Source organism: Coenobita brevimanus, chromosome 83, assembly GCF_032717465.1.
Source record: "Coenobita brevimanus isolate Jiangsu-jjx chromosome 83, ASM3271746v2, whole genome shotgun sequence".
In the NCBI taxonomy this organism is placed as follows: Eukaryota; Metazoa; Arthropoda; class Malacostraca; order Decapoda; family Coenobitidae; genus Coenobita; species Coenobita brevimanus.
This window is the reverse complement of record NC_137036.1, coordinates 14,895,487-14,919,000: the sequence shown is the minus strand read 5'-3', so window position 1 is coordinate 14,919,000 and position 23,514 is coordinate 14,895,487. Positions and strand designations below refer to the sequence as shown.

At 43.9% G+C, this 23,514-nt stretch overlaps 2 protein-coding genes across 3 annotated transcripts; both read right to left on the bottom strand.

Moving 5' to 3' along the window:
* Positions 1–5,385: 5,385 nt before the first annotated feature.
* LOC145409791 (carbohydrate sulfotransferase 11-like) lies at positions 5,386–11,839 on the bottom strand. The gene is made up of 6 exons (XM_080280098.1): positions 11,719–11,839; positions 8,949–9,110; positions 8,655–8,765; positions 8,051–8,175; positions 7,144–7,348; positions 5,386–6,429 (listed from the first exon to the last, which is right to left on the bottom strand). The coding sequence occupies exons 1-6, from the start codon at positions 11,743–11,745 to the stop codon at positions 6,115–6,117; spliced, it is 945 nt and encodes a 314-aa protein (XP_080136224.1). The 5' UTR covers positions 11,746–11,839; the 3' UTR covers positions 5,386–6,114.
* A 2,494-nt stretch (positions 11,840–14,333) lies between these two features.
* LOC145409784 (ATP synthase subunit s, mitochondrial) lies at positions 14,334–20,773 on the bottom strand. 2 transcript variants are annotated; one of them, XM_080280089.1, is made up of 6 exons: positions 20,734–20,773; positions 19,305–19,417; positions 18,140–18,306; positions 17,511–17,719; positions 16,368–16,530; positions 14,334–15,844 (listed from the first exon to the last, which is right to left on the bottom strand). In XM_080280089.1, exons 2-6 carry the CDS (start codon positions 19,401–19,403, stop codon positions 15,691–15,693), a joined length of 792 nt encoding a protein of 263 aa, XP_080136215.1. In that variant the 5' UTR covers positions 19,404–19,417; positions 20,734–20,773; the 3' UTR covers positions 14,334–15,690. The 2 variants fall into 2 exon arrangements, with proteins under 2 accessions (XP_080136215.1, XP_080136216.1); XM_080280090.1 differs by lacking the exon at positions 19,305–19,417 and having other exon boundaries at positions 20,739–20,759.
* Between the last annotated feature and the right edge of the window lie 2,741 nt (positions 20,774–23,514).

Genomic DNA, 23,514 nt, shown 5'->3' with positions numbered 1-23,514 from the left:
ATCTCTGGCAGCCTCCCTATTCAGTCCCTTATCCCTGAGGTCACACTCGATAACCCTGTCCCAAATATGTTTCTCTGCCGCTTGCAACCCTACCCTCAACATTCACACCTCTCACCCTCCACACCATGTTGTCCTCCTCCAGTCTCTCCACATGCCCAAACCAGCTCCTTCTACCCTGCTGGCGCCACACAATTACTGAAGGTGTGGCACTGAAGCCAAATCAACCAGAAAGTTTAACATGATTGGCCACTTGCGATGGTGGGCATGTGAAACTGGCAAGCTGGTGTACTTGATACTTCCAATATTATGCATTTACATAGCCTTTTAAAGCTATCACAATGACAATTATGTTATGGTTTATTGAAAAAAAAACAAAAGACAAAAAAACAATATTTATAATTGTTTGCAATCAATAAGAAGCATATTATTAATGGTGTTCAACAGATGTGTCATTTCAATTTTTTCTCTAAAACCAATACTAATGAGGATTTCCCCCATTCTATACTGTGTTACCTTCAACCTGGCATAGTACCTGCACTTCCCCATCTTAAATACTATGCTATAACAAGAGAGTAACACTGGAAATGGTGCTAGTCACGAAGCAGTGCTGAGGGAAGGATATAGAGCTGTACCATTGTCTTATTCTGCCCCTTATCCACCATCCCCTCCACCTCATCCTCAGTCTACCCCTCCCCCTGCCTTCCACCTCACTCACACACACTCTCCTAGTCAGTCTCTCATTCTACACCTCACAGTATATCCCCAGCTTCCATATAACCAATAAATCTGGCTAACATCTATGCCTTGGATCCAGCCTCCCGTCACAGCATCACTTATATATACCATTTACCAACTACCTGCCTGCACTTTTACACTCTACAATTAATCTGGATTATATAAAAATACTATGGCAATACTTACTTTCAAAATTCAAGCCGTCAGAGTCACAAATATATCAAATTAACTTCCAAAGCCTCCACCTCACAGACGCCATGTTGTGATGCTCGGCGTCTTTACATTATCAATATTTATTACTGGGTTTCAATTGCAGGAAATATATTAAAATAAATCAATTCTAAATATTATCTCAAATAAGTATAATTATTTTTACATGGCTATTGCTATTCTTTCGTTCTACGTTAACGAATTAATCTTTCGTAAGGTGGAATTAACGCAGCTCATCTATACAAGCCTTGCCAATGTGGTTCATATTATTTTTATTATTATTGTTATTATTATTATTATTATTATTATTATCATTATTATTATCATGAACGAGATATTAATATTAAAAATCTGAACGGTAACGGTAGGGTTTGTGTGCTAGTAAAATATATTAATTTATTATTTTTTAAAACCCGGTCTATTATATTCATAATTTGTTGTTCTCACTGTTCATTGTGGTCTGCATTCTGTACATCAGTTTTGAAAGCAGTGTAGACAATGATTGCTCCTGCCTTTCCTTCTTCCATTTTTCATTTTCCTTCCTTTCTGTCATCCAATCACCTTTCCTTCCTTTCTTTCACCTTATCTTCCTTCTTTCCTTCATTTCTTTTCCACTATCTTCCTTCTTTTCACCCTACCTTCCTTCCTTTCACCCTATCTTCCTTCTTACCTTCCTTTCTTTCACCCTGTCATCTTTCCTTCCTGTCTTTCACCCAATCTTCCTACTTCCCTTTCACCGTATCTTCTTCTTTCCTTCCTTCCTTTTACTCAATCGTCTTTCCTTCCTTCCTTTCACCCTATCTTCCTTCTTTCTTTCCTTCCTTTCACCCTATCGTCCTTCTTTCCTTGCTTCCTTCCACTCTATCTTTCCTTCCTTCCTTTCATCCTATCTTCCTTCTTTTCTCCTTTCCTTTCACCCTAGTTCCTTCTTTGTTTCCTTCCTTTCACCCTGTCCTCTTTGCTTCCTTCCTTTCACCCTATCTCCATCTTTCCTTCCTTTCACCCTACTTCCTTCTTTCCTTCCTAATCCTTCAAACATCGTCATACTCTGCATAAATAACGAACAAATGGTTAGTAACCATAGCCACATCCAAAAATAAATCGCCAAGGAAGAGGTATTAGGGGGCTTCCTTACCCGACAAGAGTTGATCAATGACAAGGATAAAGGAATGGGAGAGTTAGCTTTAAAATGGAAGAAAATAGTAATGTTTTGATGGATGTCTGAGAAAGATTTAGCAAGACTTTTTCATGCACGAACGAATGCTATACTCCTTTCACCTTAACTTGGCCCAGATTTTCGTCCTTTTGCAGCATATTTCACGTAGCTCAGTGGCAGAAAAAGACAATACTACGGCTCTACATCCTTTCCATAGCACTTCTTCGTGACTATACTCCTTTCACCTTAACTTGGCCCAGATTTTCGTCCTTTTGCAGCTTATTTCACGTAGCTCAGTGGCAGAAGAAGACTATACTACTGATCTACATCCTTTCCATAGCTGATGTGTGTCTAATGAGGAGTGAAAGAAAGCTTCCAAATCTCACCCTCATTCATTAGAGCCACCCCCACATCCACTGCCCTACCCTGCACCTCCTTTACAACCCCATCCATGTATATATTAAACAGCCATGGAGACATCACACAACCCTGTTTCAGTCCCACATTGAGAGCAAAGAACTCACTCAGCTCACCATCCACTCGCACCGCAGCCCTAGCTCCCTCGTACATACTCTTCACAGCATTCAACAATTTCTCCTCCACTCCATATATTCTTAATACCTTCCACATACCTTGCCTATCTATTCTTCCATAAGCTTTCTCCAAGTCCATGAAGGCAGCATACACTTTCCTTCCCTTCTCTAGATACTTCTCCACTAAACATCTTAGAACAAATATCTGATCTACACACCCTTTTCCCTTCCTAAATCCCCCTTGTTCTTCTCCAACTAGCTCCTCTGTCATATGCCTAACCCTATCAATGAGTATTCTACCATATATTTTACCAGTCCCACTAAGTAGGCAAATACCCCTATGGTTACCACATACTTCTCTCTCCCCTTTTCCTTTGTATAAAGGAACAATTATACCTGATTTCCAGTCCTCTGGAACCCTTCCCTCTTCCCAAGCCAATCTACACAACTTCCATATCCACTCCACAACAATCTCACCCCCATACCTCAGCATTTCACCACACACTCCATCAATTCCTGGGGCCTTTCCCATCTTGATCTTCTTCATCGCTTCCACTACTTCCGCCCTACTGATCTCTTCCTCCCTCCTCTCATCTCCTCTTCTCCCAGCCATTCCCCAACCACTTATACTCGCACTGCTCTCACTCTCTACATTCAACAAATCCTCAAAGTGCTCCTTCCATCTCCTCAGTTTCTCTCTCTTCTCCACCAACAATCTATTATACCTATCTTTCACTCCCCTACTATTTCCCCTTTCACACTGCCTTACTTTCTTTACCTCCTTCCAAAACAATTTCTTACCCACAAAGAATACAATGACTTGACACAGTATATTATGATACATTACACACACTATATGAATTAAAGGGATCTGAATCTGAGACTAGTGGGCTGGTAAGATAATTGCAGGTGGCGCCCAGGTGTGGGAAGTACCTCGTCAGGTGTGTGCTCTCTGAAGGGGCGCGGGACCACTATTTTACTCATGATAGTGGCAAGGGCTGCTGGGTGGCTTAGAGCGAGGCCTTTCACTGGCGGGGCCTCCGTCGGTGTGTTGGCCCTAGGGGCTGGGGCCGAACGGGTCCAGTAGGTGCACTTCCCTTAGTGGAGGACGGTTTGCCGGCTTGTCTAGGGAGGTCTCAGCCGGGAGTTCTGGGGGCATTCCTCTTCGTCTGGTGTCTGTGGTCTCACCTCCTTCGGGAGTGCGACAGTGACTGGTGACTCAGGGGCGCTGGTGGTAATGAGTGTATACCTCAAGACTCACTATATGGCCACTCCAGACCTCTTCCAGCAGGGACTCCGCTGGGGAGCCTGCTCTGCCCCCTGTGATGTGCCCAAAGGTTTCTCCTTCCCCTGCTGTCCTGGGCCTCACAGGTAAGGTCTGCACGGTGGACGGCGCCTCCCCAACTGGCACAGTGGGTGCAGCAGCGGTTCTATTACGCACTGGGACTGCAGGCGAGAGGAGCACAGTGGGTGTCCTCTCCCCGGCAAGCACGGTGAGCATCGCCACGGTCCTGCTCAGGGTGGGGGCTGCAGGTCAGGGAAGCACAGTGGGCGTTCCCTCCCCAGTGAGCACAGTGGGCGTCGTCGCGGTCCTGCTGGAGGCAGTAGGTGAAGGGAACACAGTGGGCGTCCCTTCCCCAAAGAGCACGGTGGGTGGCATCAGAGTCCTACTTGAGGAGTCTGCCGGCACACAGATTCTGCTCCGATTCTGTTGAGCGCTTGACCCGGTGGGGGGTAATGTGGCAGGGCGATGTACTCCTCTAGTCAATTCTGGTGAGGGCAAGAGGGGCGAGTGGTGGTTGGGGATGTATGTCCGTCTTGTCCCGATCGCTCGCTCTCTTCTCTCGCCTCATGGTCTCCCCTTGGTACTACCCCATAACCATCTCGTAGTTCAAACCTTTTCAAACTTACCCAAATTGTACTGATTACCCCAAACAAAGATTTTAGTCAGTGCGATCGTATACTACTGACATTAGTTGTCCCATTAAGCCGATTGCCCGTTCATTAATGGTAAAATAAAATAAAGCTTTATTCATATAGCATTTCCATAACATTCTGACTTGGCCTACAATCATCATTTCTCCATGTTGAAAGCAGAGTGACACTAGAATAAAATGCTGGTCACGATGACGAAGATAGTGTGAGGGTGTGTGGGGTAATGTGGGAGTATGTAGGGTAGTGTGAAGGTGTGTGGGGTAGTGTGAGGGACCGAGGGTATGTAGGGTAGTGTGAAGGTGTGTGGGGTAGTGTGAGGGACCGAGGGTATGTAGGGTAATGTGAGAGTGTGTAGGGTAGTGTCTGGTCCAACATAATGCCATACTCTGGGTGACAAAGGACGCTTCGTAGTTACCTGTGGTTACCGGGTTTGCTCAGCCAGAAAGACCGGAGTTAAGCAACAACATAAACGACAGTGGATTAAACGAAATCGTCTGCAAAAAAGCAAGGAATTAAAAAGCACATAATCGAAATGGAAGGGTAACTGCTGCAAGTACTTTATTTACATTTCCTGCCTTACATAATGTCGTGAAGCAGCTCAAAGTTCAGTTTCTACCTCTCATATATACTAGTGCGCTGTCAGGTACTTAGAATATACAATTACGTTTGAAAGTACAGGGCAAAATGAACTGTATTTGTAGATAATTTTTCTTTCTGTCTCTGTTTATAGCCACAATCGGGAATGGTGGCCACTCCATGCCGTTCTGTCCTCTGCCATCAAGGCGACGTATCTTCAACTTACACCTCCCCCTCTCTCATATACCTCTCCTCACCATCCTTCCATTTCATTCTCGGTCTCCCTCACCCCCACCTCACTCACATACATCCTCCTAGTTATTCTGCTTTACGTAAGCAAGATATTCTAGTCGTAATAAATAAAAAAAAATAAAAATCCAGTTTATATCGCTCATAGAACATCCTTACTCTGTTCCATAATATTCATTTATCGTCATTAGCCAGACGCCTGAATCCCGGAAGACTCCCACAATCGAATCGCCTCCATGTCGCTCTGTCCCGGTCATTTCGCTGCCCTATCCCCAGTTCATACCTCCCTTTCTCATATACCTCTCTACTCCATCCCTCCACCTCATCCTCGGTCTCCACCTCACGTACACTCTCCCAATCAGTCTTTCACTCTCCATCCGTTTATACCATGTATTGTTTCAAATCACTTACCTTGCATTACATAATCAAGATATTCCACAATGTCGTTGCCAAACAGCAAGTCCAGCTTATATTGCTCGTACAGCACCCTAAGCCGGTACTCCATCAGGCTCTTAATATATATTACGTTCAAAAGTAGAAGAGTAAGTGTACTATATTTCCAGTAACCTCTTCTATCTATCTATTCATCCATCTGTCTATATAGCTACTACCAGACTCCGTAATTCCAGAAGGGGTGCCCATAAATGCCTTCATGTCGTCCTTTCCTCTGCCATCTGGCTGCCCTCTCTCTGGCTTATACCCATTGTATCATTTTTCCAGTCACCTGCCTTGCTTTACATAATCAAGGTATTCTGCAATGTCATAGTCAAACAGCTCAAAGTCCAGCTTATACCGCTCGTACAGCATCCTAACTTGGTGCTCTGTCAGTGTTTTGTAATAATCCGGGAGAACCTTTACCGAGGGAGACCTGTACTTCTTGACGTTGCGCCACTCATGATGGTTCTGGATCTCCTTCAGGTCCGCCAGGTGAGCTAAAAACTGCTCCTCTTCAGCCATAGTCTCCAGTTTGATGACTACTTGGAAATCGGAACCACAAACGCCACACTGCACCCAATATGGCGTCCAGCATACCACCTGAAAAGTCAAATGAGTTATGTAGAATTCAACAACAAACTCCTTACCTTCATCACCCGCCACACCCCATTTCCTCATACTCATCTGGTGCTGGAGAGGGACGCCTTCATGTGGTGGGACCGATATAACTGGGCGGTTTGCAGGTCTGATTATACAAACGTCCCTCCACTGCTTCCTTACTTCCCCAAAAGAAGATGGTAAATTTCAGGGGAAGGGCAGCTCAAGCCTGCAGTCCACCAGGTTCACGTTTTAGATGAACCTGTGCTACAATAACAACAACAGCATTTCTTACTACTACCATTACTACTACTGCTACTACACATTTTCCATATTCATCCACCTCCGTGGCCTACCACGCCTTCTCCCACCTTAAACTTCACTCACATATACCAGTTTCACCTCCCTGTCTAGTACTCAGAGGGACGCCTGCACGTGGTAGCACTGTCCGCTGCTCAGTCATGCAAACATCCCCCAAATCCCTCCCTATCTCTCAAAAGGAGGATGGTAGACAGTTATTTATATTCATTCTCTCTCAGGACCTAGTAAGGCACACTCTACCACCAGGAGGCAGCAGATCCCTACACGGTGTATTGTGCTGTAACTGTAGGGCGACTCCACAGAAGTTTCTTACCTTGGTTGACGGGTCTGCTCGGCCAAACAGGCAGGGGAGAAGCAACACCACCACCAACAACACCAAGTATAGTCTCTGCTCACCTTATGCCAGTCCTTCATGGTGGTCAAATTCGCCGTGGAATCAATGACATAATCCACGAACTCGGGGAACGTTGGTGTCAGGGATGCATTTTGAGTGTCCGTGCGGCGGTATTTCTGTATGATGGCGCGCTGGAGGTCAAGGAAGTATGGTTGGAATGGCTTGGGCTTCCTAGTTTCTATCTTGTCTCTATATGCAGACAGTAACCTAAAGAGGAGAGAAGTAAGACGCTGAGGATATGGTGAGTAGTGCGTCCAGAGGAGGATAGGACTGCGAATGAAGAGTTGAGAGCACTGGTGAGACGTTAACGTACTAGTGCCGTAATGTGAAGGGGTAGACTGAGATGGTTAGAGAATGTAGAAGGGATGGAGGATGGCAACAGGATGCAGGGGGAGAGGGGTGTGATCGTTGTGTAGGGTCGCATGAAGCAGACCAAGAAAAACCTGAAGAAAGGATGCTGGTGATCGAGCGCCGCGGAGATGCATAATGGAACCTCAATAAATGAAATAAATAAAGATACGTAAAAAAATAATAATAAGCTAGATACTGTTATAATATTTTCCGAGAAGGTGTATCTTTAACGAAAACGAAAATTCAGCCCCCTCCCCCCCCCCCAATAACAAAATCCTGACTGCGTTCCTGAATGTAGAATGGAACACAAGTCTAGATCAGGCTTAGTGATTAAAAACATAGCATCACGATCACACACACACACACACACACACACACACACACACAAAACGACGATTCTTTCGTATGATCTGAAACACACCCACACACACACTGATGATAATGATGATGATGATTCTTTAGGGTGATCTGCCTGCCCATCTGTCTATGTAGCAATCAGTGAACAATCAACCATTCTATCTATCTATCTACCTATCTATCTATCTATCCACCTCATACCTCGAGAATGGGTGTCGTACAACGAGGAACCTAAGGGCACGTTTGAACACCTTGCGTTTCGCCTCGTTGGACTTCGGGGCGGGGTACTCCTTAGCCATTCGTCGATGACCCCCACCAAATCTGGGCTGAAAAAGATTATTAATGGCGGGAACAGTTTAATTTATCCACTCCGTAGCTCCCTTATTTTAACAGTTTATTTCACGTAGCTCAATAAAAAAAATATTAATACTACGGCTCTACATCGTCCCCATATCGCTGCTTCGTGTCTAGCAAAAAAAATTTCATGCCTAATGAAATGGGCCACGTACTTATTTACTCATCATTCAAGCCCCTGGAATCCTGGTTTATATCTCACAGGTACACCTCTCTCTCTCTCTCTCTCTCTCTCTCTCTCTCTCTCTCCCTCTCTCCCAAACAATATTAAACTTTGAGAGATAATTACTAACCATAACCTTCTTGTCTCTGGAGTCAGGATAGAGAGACAGCTGGGTTTTGTCAACACGGGAAGGGCCACACATTCATCCACCCACCATTCAAGCCCCTGGAATCCTAGCTTCACCTCACAGCCACTCCCTCTCTCACTCTCAACTTCAGCACTACTTACCATATACTTTTTCTTGTCTCTAGATTTGGGTTTGTACTGAGAGAGAGCTGGATTGTCATCATTAACGTGTGCAAGACGAAGGAAATACGCAGTCCATGTAGTAGAGGCGACCTGGAGTATAGTGCACGGTGTATTACTTGCTGATATTGAATTTTCTGTGTACGTATGTGATATATGGCATAAAGAGAGTTGACAGATTAATTGCTACTACTACTACTGCTACTGCTAACCACCATCGCTCCTCCTGCTCCTCCCCTTACTACTACTACTACTTATACTACTACTACTACTAACCTTATATATTGGGCAGTACACCAGCGGGGGATCCCTTGAGGTGTCCCATACGAGGTGGAACGTCTGAGGAACAGCTGCATCGGGGTGGCTTAAGCAGGTGGACTTGAGGCGGGAAACTCTGTCCTCTTGAATCTTCATGTGGGCGTGCATCAGGGCGTCGATCTGTAGGGGTAAAATAGCAGTAGCAGCAGTAGTAGTAGCAGTAGTAGTAGTAACAGTAGTAGTAGTAGTAGCAGTTTAGCTCAGACTTTCGTTGGTTTGTATTCACCTGAAAGAACTGGATCACTCACGACGTAAAACTTCATCTCTCTGTATCCTCATATGTGCATCAGGGCATCGCTCTCGAGGTGAAAAAATAGTTACAGTTGGCCTGTTTTTATCTGACGGAACCGGTCCACTCTCGTAATCTGAATACCAAGAGATTGACACACGAATGCAACACTAGTCATGAAGATGTGCTGTTTAAAGGATGTGGAGCCACAATGTTTTTTTTCTGCCATCGAGCTACGGAATGAACTACAAAAGGAAAAAATTTTGGACCAAGTTAAGGTGACAGAACTACAGTACAACGTGTTCTTACCTAATTGTTCTTACCTAATTGTATCTTTACAGGAATGAGTCAAGCTCGTACTGTCCCGTGTCTTAAACCATATTTATCGTACATATCCTTAAATTTGTGAATTGTTTTGACACACACTATTTCATTCGGTAGTGCATTCCATTGATCAATTGCTCTGTTTGGGAAACTGAATTTCCTTACGTCTTTATCACCTCTCTTCTTATGCAGTTTTTTGCAGTGTCCTCTTGCTGATGCTTCTCCATATGTTAAGTAATCATTTATGTCTATTTTCTCCTTTCCTGATATGCACTTATATAGCATTATCATGTCACCTCTTTTCCTTCTCTCCTGTAGTGTTGGTAGATTCAGTTTATTTAGTCTTTCTTCGTAGCTTACGTCCCTTAAGCTTGGTATCCATCTTGTAGCGGCCCTTTGAACTTTTGTGTGTGTGTGTGTGTGTGTGTGTGTGTGTGTGTGTGTGTGTGTGTGTAAGATGATTATGCGGCTCCAACGAGTAAAAAAAAGAAACAAACACGAAAACTGGTCTTCATAGGGGAGGGAGGGGGCGCGGGAAAGGGTGAGAGTGAACGGAAGAGAATCCAAACATTCTCTTCTCACATTCACACTTCCCACGTAACTCACACCCAAATATCATCCTCCTGGAGTGTCTATCGTTTAGCTTACCTTCTATCTATCTATGTATCTATCTATCCACCCGTCTATCTACCTATCCATCTATCAGTCTGCCTCCTTAATACCGGTTACCACAAATGAATCACCTCCATGCCACTCCCCAACTCACACACACGCACTCTCATCCAAGGATAAGAGAGAGAATCCTTGCTCTCATCTACCTCTCCGCCCCATCCTTTCATGTCATCCTCGTCTCCTCGTCTTGCTCCCCCTCTCCACCTAACTCACATCCTCTCATTTTGCCAGTCTCTCATTCGCCATCCTCTCCACATGGCTGAACCACTTCAAAGTATTTCTCCCAATGCTTTCTAGTACATCCACGTCAACATCACAACTCCACATCATTTCCTAATTCGTCTGTCTGTCTCTCCACGTAACTCCACATCCACAACGCTCCTTCACTTCCGTATTTGTTGTCTCTCCACGTAGCTCCACATCCGCATCAATACCACAACGCCTCATTGCTTCCTCGTCTGTCTGTCTCTATACGTAACTCCACATCCACATCAACACCTCAGCGCTCCTTCACTTCCTCATTTGTCTGTCTCTTCACATCCACATCAATACCACAACGCCTCATCACTTCCTCATTTGTCTGTTGTCTCTCTACGTAACTCCACATCCACATCAACACCTCAGCGCTCCTTCACTTCCTCATTTGTCTGTCTCTTCACAGCCACATCAGTTCTACAAAGCTCCATCACTTCCATGTCGATTTAACGTAGGAAGGATCTTTCGAATCAGACACTGACTTGAAGTGTTTGAGAGTGAATGGAGGATGAGAGGGGTAGGGGCAGACCGGGGATGAGGTGGAGGGATGGAGTGGAAAGATATGTAGGAGAGGGTGAGTGTGAGGTGGAAGTGGAGGAAGGGCAACCAAATGGCAGAGGACAGGGCGATATGGAGGCGATTTGTCTGTGGCCATCCTTTACGGGCCTGTACCCGTGGACAGATAAATTGATAGTTCAAAATACTGGACAATGATACGAGGCCGTCTTCCGAAGTCAACCATCAGGGAGGGAACGGGAGCGACATGTGTAGTAGCAAGTGGTTCCACCTGCCAGTCATAACAGTGTCACCACATGAAGGCGTCCATCTCCAGCACCAGGTAATATACGCCAAACAGAACCATGATGTGGCAACGCTGCGAGGCTAACGGGACCTTGACCGCGTCCTAAATTCTGTAGGTTATTATCTTTGCTCGCATCTCAACAGCGGTATTCTCCTTCCCTTGCACATTATCTGTTTATTAGTGTATTTTCCAACATTAGTTGCATGAACTGCTTATCTGTGTGCTTCCTGTCTGTCTGTCTTTCCACGTAACTCCACAGCCACAGCACCACAACGCTCCTTCATGTCCACATAGATGTGAATACACGAATGAACTTGGGATATTTGTATTTCCTCTTTCCCTGTGGATATCGCATATGTATGAATCACGTGTTATTGATTTATTTGAGAGAGAGAGAGAGAGAGAGAGAGAGAGTCAAGTGTTTAAAAAGGATTCTCATGGCTTACCTCTGGATCTTCATGTCGAATTTCCATGTTTCTCAGAATGGACCCGTTAGTTGGTGGGAAAACTGCAGGCCACTTCGCCCTCGGCCCAATCTCTCTCCATAACTTACAAGGATACACGTCTCTGGTTGGATTAGGCGGTCCGTTGGTCGTATTCATCATCTTATGGAAATCCCTCCTTGTGCAGTTCGTTGTGCTGGGGAACACGACATCCACAGGTTTTATACTGGTGTGTGGTGGGTCTGAGAACGGTTTTCGAGGTTCATGAGTTTCAGATTTCTTTTCCACCTCATTTCTTGAATCTGACTGCGACTTAATTAATAGTTTTGGATGGGTTCTGTCTGCTGAATGTGATATTATCTTGGTGTCTGATGTCTCTGACGAATTTTGCCTGGCGCTGTCACTTCGTGAGTTACTCTGGATCTGTATTTCATGCGTTGAAATCACTGAAATCTTTTTGATGAGGTTATAACTATCGTTTTCAGGCTTCATAAGTTCTTTTTCGTAATTTTTCAATGCATCTTTTCTCACTTCTCCTGCTTCTCCCTCGCCACTTATAAAGCGTTCTTTGTAATACCCCAACCAACTACTCCAACTCAAATTAACGTTCACAAGTAAAAGAAATATAAATGAGAGAAGTACCACTACAACTTTAAGCTTCTTTAACAGCATAATTGCCGTAGTTCTTTCACCTTAACTTGGCCCAGATTTTTATCCTTTTGCAGCTAATTTCATGTAGCTCGTTGGCAGATTATGGCAGTACTACGGCTCTGCGTCCTTTCCACAGCACTCCTTCGTGATCAGTACCACATTCTAGTATTAACGCTGGTACAACTCTGCTTCCAAGATAGGAAAATGGCAGTTTTAGGCCAAGTTTGAGGGAAAAAATATATAACGCTAAGTTTCATGACGTTCTAGTCGTCTCAAGCTTTTTCAAGCATTGTGTTAGTTTTTCACAACACCGAAAATTCATCTAGTCACTGGTAGTTCATTGTGTGACAGCCTAAAATGTATGAATTACCTAAGTTCAATATAACATTAGTCTTGGGAGTCAGCTAAAGAATGCGTAGAGTCACAAAAACACGACCTTGCCATCTCACGTAACATCTGCAACTGAACCAGACTGTCCAGACCATCCCCAGGCTCCCTGAGACAAGCGGTAGGCAGGCCAGGTGGGGATGGGAAGGAGGGTCGGGGAGGGAGTTGATGGGGAGAGGGGGCAGAGACGCTCAGGGTGGGAGGGAAGGTAAAGGAAGTTGCAATACGTCGCCAGGAACGGTTAAGCCACCAAACTATCGCATCATCAAAATTATTCAGATCTTTCCTATTGCAAGATGGGGTGCGGTAGAGTCCAGACAGTCAAAAGATTCAAGCTTATACGAATATTATCCATCAGTATCTCGTATATTTGCCGTAGTATTAACCCTTTAAGTATGAGCCCCCTTTAGGTAACAGTAATAATAAAATATCGCCCAGGAGAGGTCCGATAATATCCGAAATAAGGCCCATGATGTTGCAAGACGATTAATCTGCTATCCTCAAAATGTGCATATGTTAACAGTAATAGCAGACAGATAGACAAGTAGCTAGACAGGTAAATGGATAGACAGGTAGACAGATAGATAAACAGATGACAGGTAGACAGATAGATAAATAGATAAACAGACAGACACACTATTTATATGTACCCCGATGCTTTCTGTACGTCAAATATTTGTCGGCATAGAAAAAAAATGTCATTGCCGTGAGGGTGTTAGAGGGAGGGGGGTATCTGTGATCGTGTAAGGAGAATCGGAATAAAAAAAATATGCTGAGAGAGAGAGAGAGAGAGAGAGAGAGAGTGCATTTTGTGAGTCTAGCATCCAAGAGCCTTATCTGTGCCCATCCCTTTTGCACTTACCTATATTACTGGAGTCTGATGGTGGAGGAGGGGAAAACACTGATTATTTTGTTTCTGGTCACTCCTTCCAGAATTAGAACATAAATAGAGTTACCTGTGGCTGAGTGATGCGCCTAAGAGTAATGACTGTGTGGCTACAACACACTTACTCTACCCTGTCAGAGATTCATAACTCCTTTCAGCTTAGTTCATGGCCAAGTACAGTCAGAGATGAGGGCTAATCATTACCTCATTACTAAAGCTCATCAACTTTCACACATGAACTACGTATTCGTTTTTGAAGGCTCCAACATGCTTGCATGCATCGGCCTTGGTCACCTAATGGCAGCTCTCCATGCTGCTCGATCCATGGCAGCCTCCCTATCCCATGTGTTTTTCGCTCAACCCCTCGCAACCCCACCCCAAATATTAGCGCTTCTCACTTTCCGCACCCAGTTATCATCCCCCATCCTCTCCACATGCCCAAACCACCACAGTCTACCTCTCCTAATCACAAAACCAATACACTCCAGTCCCACCCTACCTCTCAGCACTTCCATCGTAAACCCATAGCTTTTGAGTTCAAGGAGTGGTCCATTTCTGCCGGATGAGAACAACCTGGGTAATTATGAAGATGGTAGCCACACTTCATTCTTATGGTAGCGCCTCCCAGGGTCCATGACAGCCAACCATCTATTGCCTTATGACCTACAAGGAGCAAAGAAATAAGATGCAGGTTTACTGCATTTTATTCTGAAAGACTTGCATTACAATATATATATATATATATAGATAGATAGATAGATAGATAGATAGATATGTGTGGTAGTGGGGGCACCCACCATCCACCCACTCAATGTAGTGCTGCTCTCGGGTGTCTGCCCTGTCCTCTCCTCCATCCTTCTTTCCTTCCATCCTCTTCTGTCTTTCTTTCCTTCATTCTTTCCTCATCTTTCTGCCTGCGGGTGACTACACTCCCTCTTCTGTCTTTCATTCCTTCATTCTTTCCTCTTCCTTCTGCCTGTGGGTGACTCTACACTGAGTGACAAGCCAAATGGTTTCCTGTACACCAGGAAACCATTTACTATGCTGGGTGGTAACCATATAACCAAATTTTGGCGCCTGGTGGTTTAGTGGGTAATTATTGTGATCCAATCGGATTGAGCCAGTGAAGGTTTATATCCGAGGGGTAGTTGCGGTTTATTGCTCACATAATGCCACTCAGAGATGAGTGAGGCTGGTCACTGTCTTCTTAGATGCTTTGTCAAATACAGCAAGTTTACTGGATACTGATAAACAACATGAAGTCTTGAGAAAGTCTTGCACATCCAACTATTTTGTTACCAAAGATTTTCCACAGATAATCTTCATCTCCAGCTGAAGTGTCAGAACCATTATTAGTGTTACAGACTAACTCGTGTAAAGAAAACCAGAAATATAAAAGTTTCTTTGACTTACTTAGTGAACTTGATTTGGAATCCACTCCAGGCTTGGGCAAAGGTGAGTTGCCAGAAGGCTTTTCATTTTGTGAATTTGAAGGAATCAATGACACTGAGGACTCTGAGTCATGCATGAAAGGTTTTGAATCAGAAACCGGAGACTGGAAGTACAATGATTGTTGATATGTATAAGGACAGCATGTCAACAAAAATAATACAGAACAAAGTTCCTAACAATATTTAAAAGGTACTTCATCTGATAAAACTGACTCAGGCATTTTCCAGTCACTGGTCTGAAACATTTCAGCCACCATTAATTGGGGAAGAAATAACATATTCAGAAGATGCTGTGAATCATAGTGGAGAATCTAGTAATGATCACACTGGGGTTTCTGGATGTGTAACAGAACTGGAAACATTACCATACAGTAGCACAGAGAATGCCTTCCCATTACCATTCCTCACTCCTACCATCTCTAACCTTGCAGCTACTTGACAATCCTTCCTCCTACCACTTTTACCCCGGTTGGTACTCCCTCATAGTGCTCCTACTCCCACCATTATCGCTACTCCTGTCTGATACCTACTCCAATCACTGGTATCCTGGCAGCTGCTGCTTCTTGATACTCCCTACATCCACCACTCTGAGTCTCAATACTATTCCTTCTTGGTCTGAAGGTTAGGATCATCTTCAGGTTGTGCATATGGGAAGGAGATCTCACAATTGGGCAGAGCTGCTCCTAACTCCTTGACAACCTCCTCCTTGTTCTTTATCTCAGGCAGGTCATACAGCAAGAGGTACTGTAGATTTCTGTTGGGGAGAAGGAAACGATTACCTGTATTTAGTACATAATGGCTCTCCATGCTGCTTGATCTCTGGCAGCCTCCCTATTCAGTCCCATTGTCCCAAGGTCACACTCTATGACCTCATCCCAGGTCTTTTTTGGTATACCTCTTACAACCCTACCCCCATCATTCACACTTCTCACCTTCCACATTCAACTGTCATCCTCCATCCTCTCAACAAGGCCAAACCATTGCAATCAACCCCTCCTCATCACAAAGCTAACACATTCAAGTTCCATCCTTCCTCTCATCAACAGCAGTCATAGTCTCCCCTAGGTTTCATATTCAAGGTCACACTACACATCCACCTAATCACTGTCACTGTTGTATGTTTGAACCTATGAATATTCGCTTTCATTACTGCCTGGGACTCACAACTGTACAGCATAGGTGCATATGAGATTGTGCCATCTAGATTATACTAATGCTACCACATGAAGGATCCCTCTCCAGCACCTGTCTTACTTTAAATCATCCTATGAACTCACTCCAGTTTCTTGATGTGCCTGAGTCCATCCATAGTAACGTTGCCGCATGATGATATCTGGAGGTGGGTCAGAGTGGCGCGTACAAGGGGTAACTGACTCAGCCCTGTGTCGTCCAGGTACGAAGCCTTATGGAACACCATGCGTCGAATGTGTTTGCATCCTCCTGGTTAGGGCAAAAGTAGATATGTATTAATAATAATAATAATAATAATAATCAACAACACCACCATCAACATCACCCAGACCTCTTCTCCCACCTAAAGATGGGGTGAGGAAGAGTTCAAAGTGAAAGAAAAATGTCTATCTATCTATCTATCTATAGCCCGACGCCCTAATCCCGCAAAGGGTGGCCGCAGACAAAACGCCTCCAAGTCACTCTGTCACCCACCATTTGACTCCCCTCCCCCCAACTCACCCCCCCCTCCCTCATATACCTCTCAACTCCATCCCTCCACCTCATCCTCGGTCTACCTCTCCCTCTCCCTCCCTCCACCTCACCTACATACACCCTCTTAGTCAGTCTTTCATTCTCCATCCTCTCCACATGTCCAAACCACCTCAGTGTATTTCTCCTAATCTTTTCAACCACATCCACATCTACCCCACAACGTTCCTTCACTTCTTCATTCGTCAACCTGTCCCTCCATGTCACTCCACATGCTCCTCTCAAGTAACTCAAAATGTGATAAACGGAAATCCTAACCAAATATCTGCTAGGCTAAACTCTCATTCACTCACCATTCAAGCCCCTGGAATCAATCAACACTATCCAATGGCGTGGGAAGGATTCAGCAACAGGTGCAAAGTACTGTACTCTGGATCTATTTATATGAATCAATATGAGGTTCAAGACAGGACTTCAGTTTCCCCTACGAAATAATGTGATTATGAATGTGCTGAAGAGGGATGCCTTCATGTAGTAGCACTGACATTACTGGGTGGTCTGCTACCCAGTTATATACATGTTCTGCAACTCCCTCCCTGTCTTCCACAAGGAGGATGGTCGGCTGCAGGAAAGGGGGAAACTTCAGCCTACAGTCCATCAGGTTCAACATTCAAATGAACTCAGGACAACGACAACTACTACTAAAGTCCAACTACAAAGCCACTCAAAATAAAAACGAAACAAACTGAGTACCGTACTAAAGTGGGGGAAGCCAATGTGCATGATGGCTGAGTCTGTAGCATCGACCTCCTCTATCTTAAGGCTACGACCACCGGCGGGAGGCAGGCTGTTGTAGTCAGTGGTCCATGCCTCACGGTTCTGCCACTTCACGAAAGCACCACAACGCAACAGCCACTCTGCACATGCCCGGTCTGGTCCTACCTCCTTGATTCGGCTCTCATCTACCCTGAAGGCAAAGGAGTGTTGCTGAATAAATGTCTGGCAATAGTACAAATGGCCAACAGTGACACACCTAACAGCTCTAACCAACCCTTGGAGTACTAGTATAAATGTAGCTAAGTTTGGTAACTAACCATACACTCATCACTTTCAGGCAGGAAACATTTAACCTACCAGTACAAAGAGTTAATGTCCAAGTTGAGACCCTCACACTCTTGAACTCTTACTATACCTCTCATATTCTCTTTTCCCAGCAGTTTCCAGCAACAGTTGGAAAGCAATTAGCTGGTCCTGACACTCGGCTTAGCTTCTACCTCAAAATGGGGATCCTTTTAAGTGGAGGCATATCATCATTGACTGACTGACTCCTATTATTGACAGCTTTCCTGGATATATTACACTACAGTAAAATATAATTAACACTTACCTGTTGAAGATTGCATTAAGCCATCCCCACAGTCCCCTTCTTGATGTCTGTATGCCAGTGTGGGGGACATTTGATTTCAGGCGACCACAGTTACTACAGACAGGATAACCATGTTCTCTTCCCGACATCACAGTTTGAAGGCCACATCTCTGATTTGACTGTAATATCTGTAAGTGCAAAAATGCCTTTTACATGGATCTCTTAAGGTGGATTTCTGTTAGGAAGTGAGTAAACAAAGCTCTAAACAACGCACCAACTATGGGGCAAACCTTAAGGGTACTGTTTGTTTAATTGATCCTTCTTTGGTTGCCAACTGAATAAAACACCGTGAAAGACTGACGAAGAGAGAGTATGTGAGTGAGGTGGAGGGGGGAAGAGGGAAGGGGAGGCCGAGGATGAGATGGAGGGATGGGGTGGAGAGGTATATGAGAGAGGGGGGGTGTGAGTTGGGAGCAGGGCAGTGAAATGGCGGGGGACAGGGAGACTTGGAGGCGATTTGTTTGTGGCCACCCCAAACGGGATTGAGACATCTGGCAATAGATAGATAGATAGTATGCACTTTAAATACTGCAGTGAAAAGTGTATTGGTGTTCACGTCAAGAGCTAACTCTGGTACCATATTTTAAATTTCCTACACGATAATGACGAACAAACTATTATGACAGACACCCTTCCACCATCAATTATTGCACCTTAATGAGGTTTTACAGTACATTTATTAAAGTTCCTGTATCTTAACTCAGCCTAAGTCTGCATCTTTTTATAGCTATTTCCCCATAGCTCAGTGGCAGGAAAAGACAAAAGGGTACTACAGCTTCCCATCCTTTCCATAAAACTTCTATGTGACAAACATCATATTCTAGGTCAAGTTAAAGTGAAGAATATTGTATCATTATGAAATTAAAACAATTCATAACATATAACCATTACAAAGTCTGAGATATACAGGTATTATCATCATCATCATCACATCTGACGTCTTGTGCCCTCTTACGATCCATTGCAAAGGTGGTGGCCGTAACAGGAACACCTCAGGGCTGCTTTATCCTCACGGCCTGCTGACCTGACCATGGCTGTGTGTGGCAGTTTGATATATGTGTTCATTAAGGGAATGGCCCAGTTCTATCAGATGAAAACAAACTACAGAATAATAAATCACCTTTACCTTATTGTTGAGCACAATGCCTGTTACCCTGACCATGGCTGGATGTTGCAGTCTGATGTAAGTGTTTAACATCCTTCCTGTTGTTCTCAGTGCTGACATCTTGATCTCTTATCCTGGAATAAAATGAATTAACCATTTGAATGTGCTGAAGTAATTTTTTGTTATTCTTTCTATCCCCTCAGAAGCATCATGGTTTTATTGGTCAGGGAAGCATCACAGCACTTCTTTTGTACTGACCTGTCATACATATATCTATCTATTGCCAGACACCATAATCCCTTAAGGGGTGGCCATTTGACTTTGAGTTATTTGTTTTAAGGGGAGGGGCACTAACCCTCCACCAACCCATTTGTTCACACGTAGGGAGCACGTATGGTTTGGTTATATGGTTACCACCCAGCGTTGTAAATGGTTTCTTGGCTTACAGGAAACCATTTGGCTTGTCACTCAATGTAAAGCCACCTGTAAAGGAAAGAAAAGCAATAAGAAGGAAAGATGCGAGAAATAGGAAGAGAGGAGGGGAGGCACAGAAAAAGAATGATAAAGGCTAAGGAAGAAGTAGGCAGCACTACATCAAGTGAGTGGATGATGGTTGCCATAACACCATGATATTGTCTTGCTTGATATTTTAGCATTTTAACCCTTACCCTTCAGCTCAGAAGAGGGACTTTTTCTAATGGAGAGGTCAGATATTGTCTACATTATCTCCTTCGCTAATGGGGAATTCTCATAAATAAAATAATCTAAATGCAACATGAATAAGTCAAAAAATACATTGTCACATTTAAGAGGGTAACTAATAGCAGACGCAGCAGAATATATTTGATTTTAAAACATATTAAAGTATTTGCCACCACATCTTCATTGCAGTACTGAAGAGAGATGCCTTCTTATCATGGTCCTGGCTGATATTACAGGGCAGTGGAGCTATCCAGTTATACAAATGTTCCCAGTCCCCTCTCCATCCTAAGATCAGCAGATGATGGGCTGCAGGTGGGAGGCAACTTCAGCCAGCAGTCCACTGGGTTCGATTCTGATGAGCCTAAAACTGCACCTACCAACGCCATCACCAGCATCACCACCATCTAGGTTACCGGTACTACATCAGTCATAAAACTGTCATGGCTGGAAGTTGATACATGTTCCCTTGCTGAAAAAACCACTGTGTATGTGATGACTCACTTTAGAATTCTTTAGGAAGCTCTGCATTTGTGCACAAGGGCGTCAACTGTTGTTCCTGTGTAGTGATGGCCCTGCGAGTGTGGTCCAGGGCTCATACGAAACGTGAACGCAATGGATTTCGGGCTGAAGGTGCTTAATTCATGCTTAATTTATAAGACGGGCCGTAGTAGAAGTACGGAGGTTTGATAACTGAAAAGATAAAAAAGTTAAGCCATTCATATCACGAATTTTAAGGATAAATACGTACCTTACCACTGACTTCCCATTCACGTCTTTGAACAGCTGACTCCATGTGCACAAATATCAGCTGACTTCTGCAGCCGAATTTTTATTCATATTCCTAAGGAAAATTTAGGCTAAGCATAAAGCAATGAGTAGTCAGAGGATTTACTAATTAAAAATTAAAGCAACTTTAAACATTCTGTACATTTTTATTGATAGAGGTGATATTAATATTTCGACGATTCCCCATCACATACTGCCCCGTCGCGCACTGATGGAGGACAAAATGATATGGAGCTAATTTGCTGTTGGCCACCCCTTACGGGATTAAGGAGTCTGGTGATAGATGAGCTGATAGATAGGACAATTTATAGACAGACAATCAGACAGACTAATGCAGACAGAGAATGACATATGGCAAATAAACTGATTGATTAACTGACACAGACAGACAGACATTTCCAGATAAACAGATAATATTCTCAAAGGCCATGCATGCTCCCAGCCACAACAGGATATGACCATGACAGAACTGCTGTTACTTTATCCTCACATACAGTCCTTCTCTCTCAAACTCCTCTTCCTTCTCTCTCACCACTGTATTGTTCAGGGCTGCACTTCTTCTTTACAGTATATGGTCTGAGTCTTCCAGTATTAACCACAGTTGTATTTAATCATCAACTTCATTATCTGATTTCTATCTATCTATCTATAGGCTGACGACCTAATCCCGCAAAGGGTGGCTGCAGACAAAATGCCTCCAAGTCGCTCTGTCACCCACCATTTGACTACCCTCCCCTCAACTCACACCCCCCTCCCTCATATACCTCTCAACTCCATCCCTCCACCTCATCCTCGGTCTACCTCTCCCTCTCCCTCCCTCCACCTCACCTACATACACCCTCTTAGTCAGTCTTTCATTCTCCATTCTCTTCACATGTCCAAACCACCTCAGTGTATTTCTCCTAATCTTCTCAACCACATCCACATCCACCCCACAGCGTTCCTTCACTTCTTCATTCGTCACTCCACATTGAGGATGCAAACGGTAAAGGAAAACAGTAAAGAAGGAAAACTAAGAGAATGTTCAGCAAAATTAACAACCATCCATTCACTCACGTTTTAATAAATCAGATATGCATTGTTTGCTCTTATCCCTGCATTGGTGCTGTTCATGGTACAGTACAGCCAATGACTATTTGAACCATAAGCTTCACCAAGTGCCCAAAGTAGTTACTACTATTACTTACCAACAGTTCCTGCAATCCGTTGGAAATTCTCCATCATCAGTTTATTGTTTATAAAGGCTCCAAAGTGCTTGCATGCATTGGCATTAGTCACCTAATGGTGGCTCTCCATGCTTCTCAATCTCTGGCAGCCTCACTATTCAGTCCCTTATCCCTGAGTTTACACTTTATGACCTTGTCCGAGGTCCAGCCCTGACAAAAACTTTTCTTGTTAAACTCTTCATTACAGTGATGTTTTTTACTGAATGAAACAGTAGATTGAAATGGTTTTAACATATTGAAAGGATGGATCTGGGAAGTTGGTTGACCAGGTGTTAAGGCACTAAGGTAGGCTACTGGGATGTTAACAGACAGGTAAACTGAGGAAGACATGGGAACGTACGGTATGCGCTGATCTTACATTTCAAGGTTGCTGTTATTGACGAGGAGTCCACATGTGGTGGTGCTATGCTCCCTAGGTGGAGATAAGCATCCACCTGGGACCAAATTATTTCCCGGCATCTCACCATGGTATGGACCCTAGTTCAAACCTGGTGAGGTGCTGTCTACCACATGGAGGAACCAATTCCCTACCCAGTGTATGTACTGTTCTGTACTGTACCTGTAGGATGGACCCACAGAAGCAGTCAAACAATATTTACATACTATACAACAACTTTATTTAACGACAAATGCAGTTACACTATAACCAGCATTCTGTTGAATCAAATAAATTCCTACAAAATATACTTTAATTGTCAAATACTATACAACAACATCTTCATCACAGTGCCTTTAGCTCATAATTACAAGATTTATGGTACTTTTTCCTAACTTGTGACAGCATCTGGATTCACAAATATATTTACAAACAAGCATCTCTATTAGCCCCTCAGCAAGAAAGGTCACATTTATTTCATTTCTGCTGTTACTAGACAGGTGCTGGAGAGGGATAATATTCACACAGTGGCACTGCTATAACTAGCTAGTCCCACTGTCCAGTTAAACAAAAATCCCTTAGCTCTCTCTTCCAAAAGGATGGTGGTGGATTGCACGAGGGCAGCTTATATCATAAAAAAAAATTAATTTGGTTTTACGCCAGGTATCCCCGAAGGGCTAAGGTGTTGCCCCTGGGTAGAGGACTTTTGGACTGGAGTGTGTAGCATTTTATGACCGGATGCCCTTCCTGATGTCTACCAATGACCCTTGGGTGGATTCGATCCTTCAGCCTACTCATACAGTCCACCAGGTTCATGTTCAGATAAGCCTTGGGTTGCAACTACTACTACTATTACAGCACAGGATCTTCTTTTCTCTTACTTGTGATACATCACCTAGAGTCATCTATTTACAGTCATGCCTTCCTTTACCCATTCTTTTTTTTTAATTAGCTTATCTTATTCTTGCTAGTAATAGGCAAATATATTCAGCTTATGAAGAGTCCCCTATTACCTGTCTGTTTTCACATGATGTAACTGGGCTACTATCATACGCTCAGTGCTATGCCATAGTTGTGTTAAATTTGATAAGCCTTAGCTGTGATGCATGAATGAGTCCCGTTGGTTGCTAGATGAGTTACA

What these genes read in the sequence shown, in the direction of transcription:
- LOC145409791 (XM_080280098.1), bottom strand. Translation starts at nt 11,745, where the DNA reads ATGGAAATTCGACATGAAGATCCAGAG. An exon ending in TGTACTGCCCAATATATAAG is followed by an intron (nt 8,766 to 8,948) that starts GTTAGTAGTAGT and finishes ACTATACTCCAG; the next exon opens with GTCGCCTCTACTACATGGAC. An exon ending in GTACGACACCCATTCTCGAG is followed by an intron (nt 7,349 to 8,050) that starts GTATGAGGTGGA and finishes TCTCCTCTTTAG; the next exon opens with GTTACTGTCTGCATATAGAG.
- LOC145409784 (XM_080280089.1), bottom strand. Translation starts at nt 19,403, where the DNA reads ATGTCAGCACTGAGAACAACAGGAAGGATGTTAAACACTTACATCAGA. An exon ending in GCATTGTGCTCAACAATAAG is followed by an intron (nt 18,307 to 19,304) that starts GTAAAGGTGATT and finishes TTGCACTTACAG; the next exon opens with ATATTACAGTCAAATCAGAG. An exon ending in AGGCACATCAAGAAACTGGA is followed by an intron (nt 15,845 to 16,367) that starts GTGAGTTCATAG and finishes TCTCCCCAACAG; the next exon opens with AAATCTACAGTACCTCTTGC.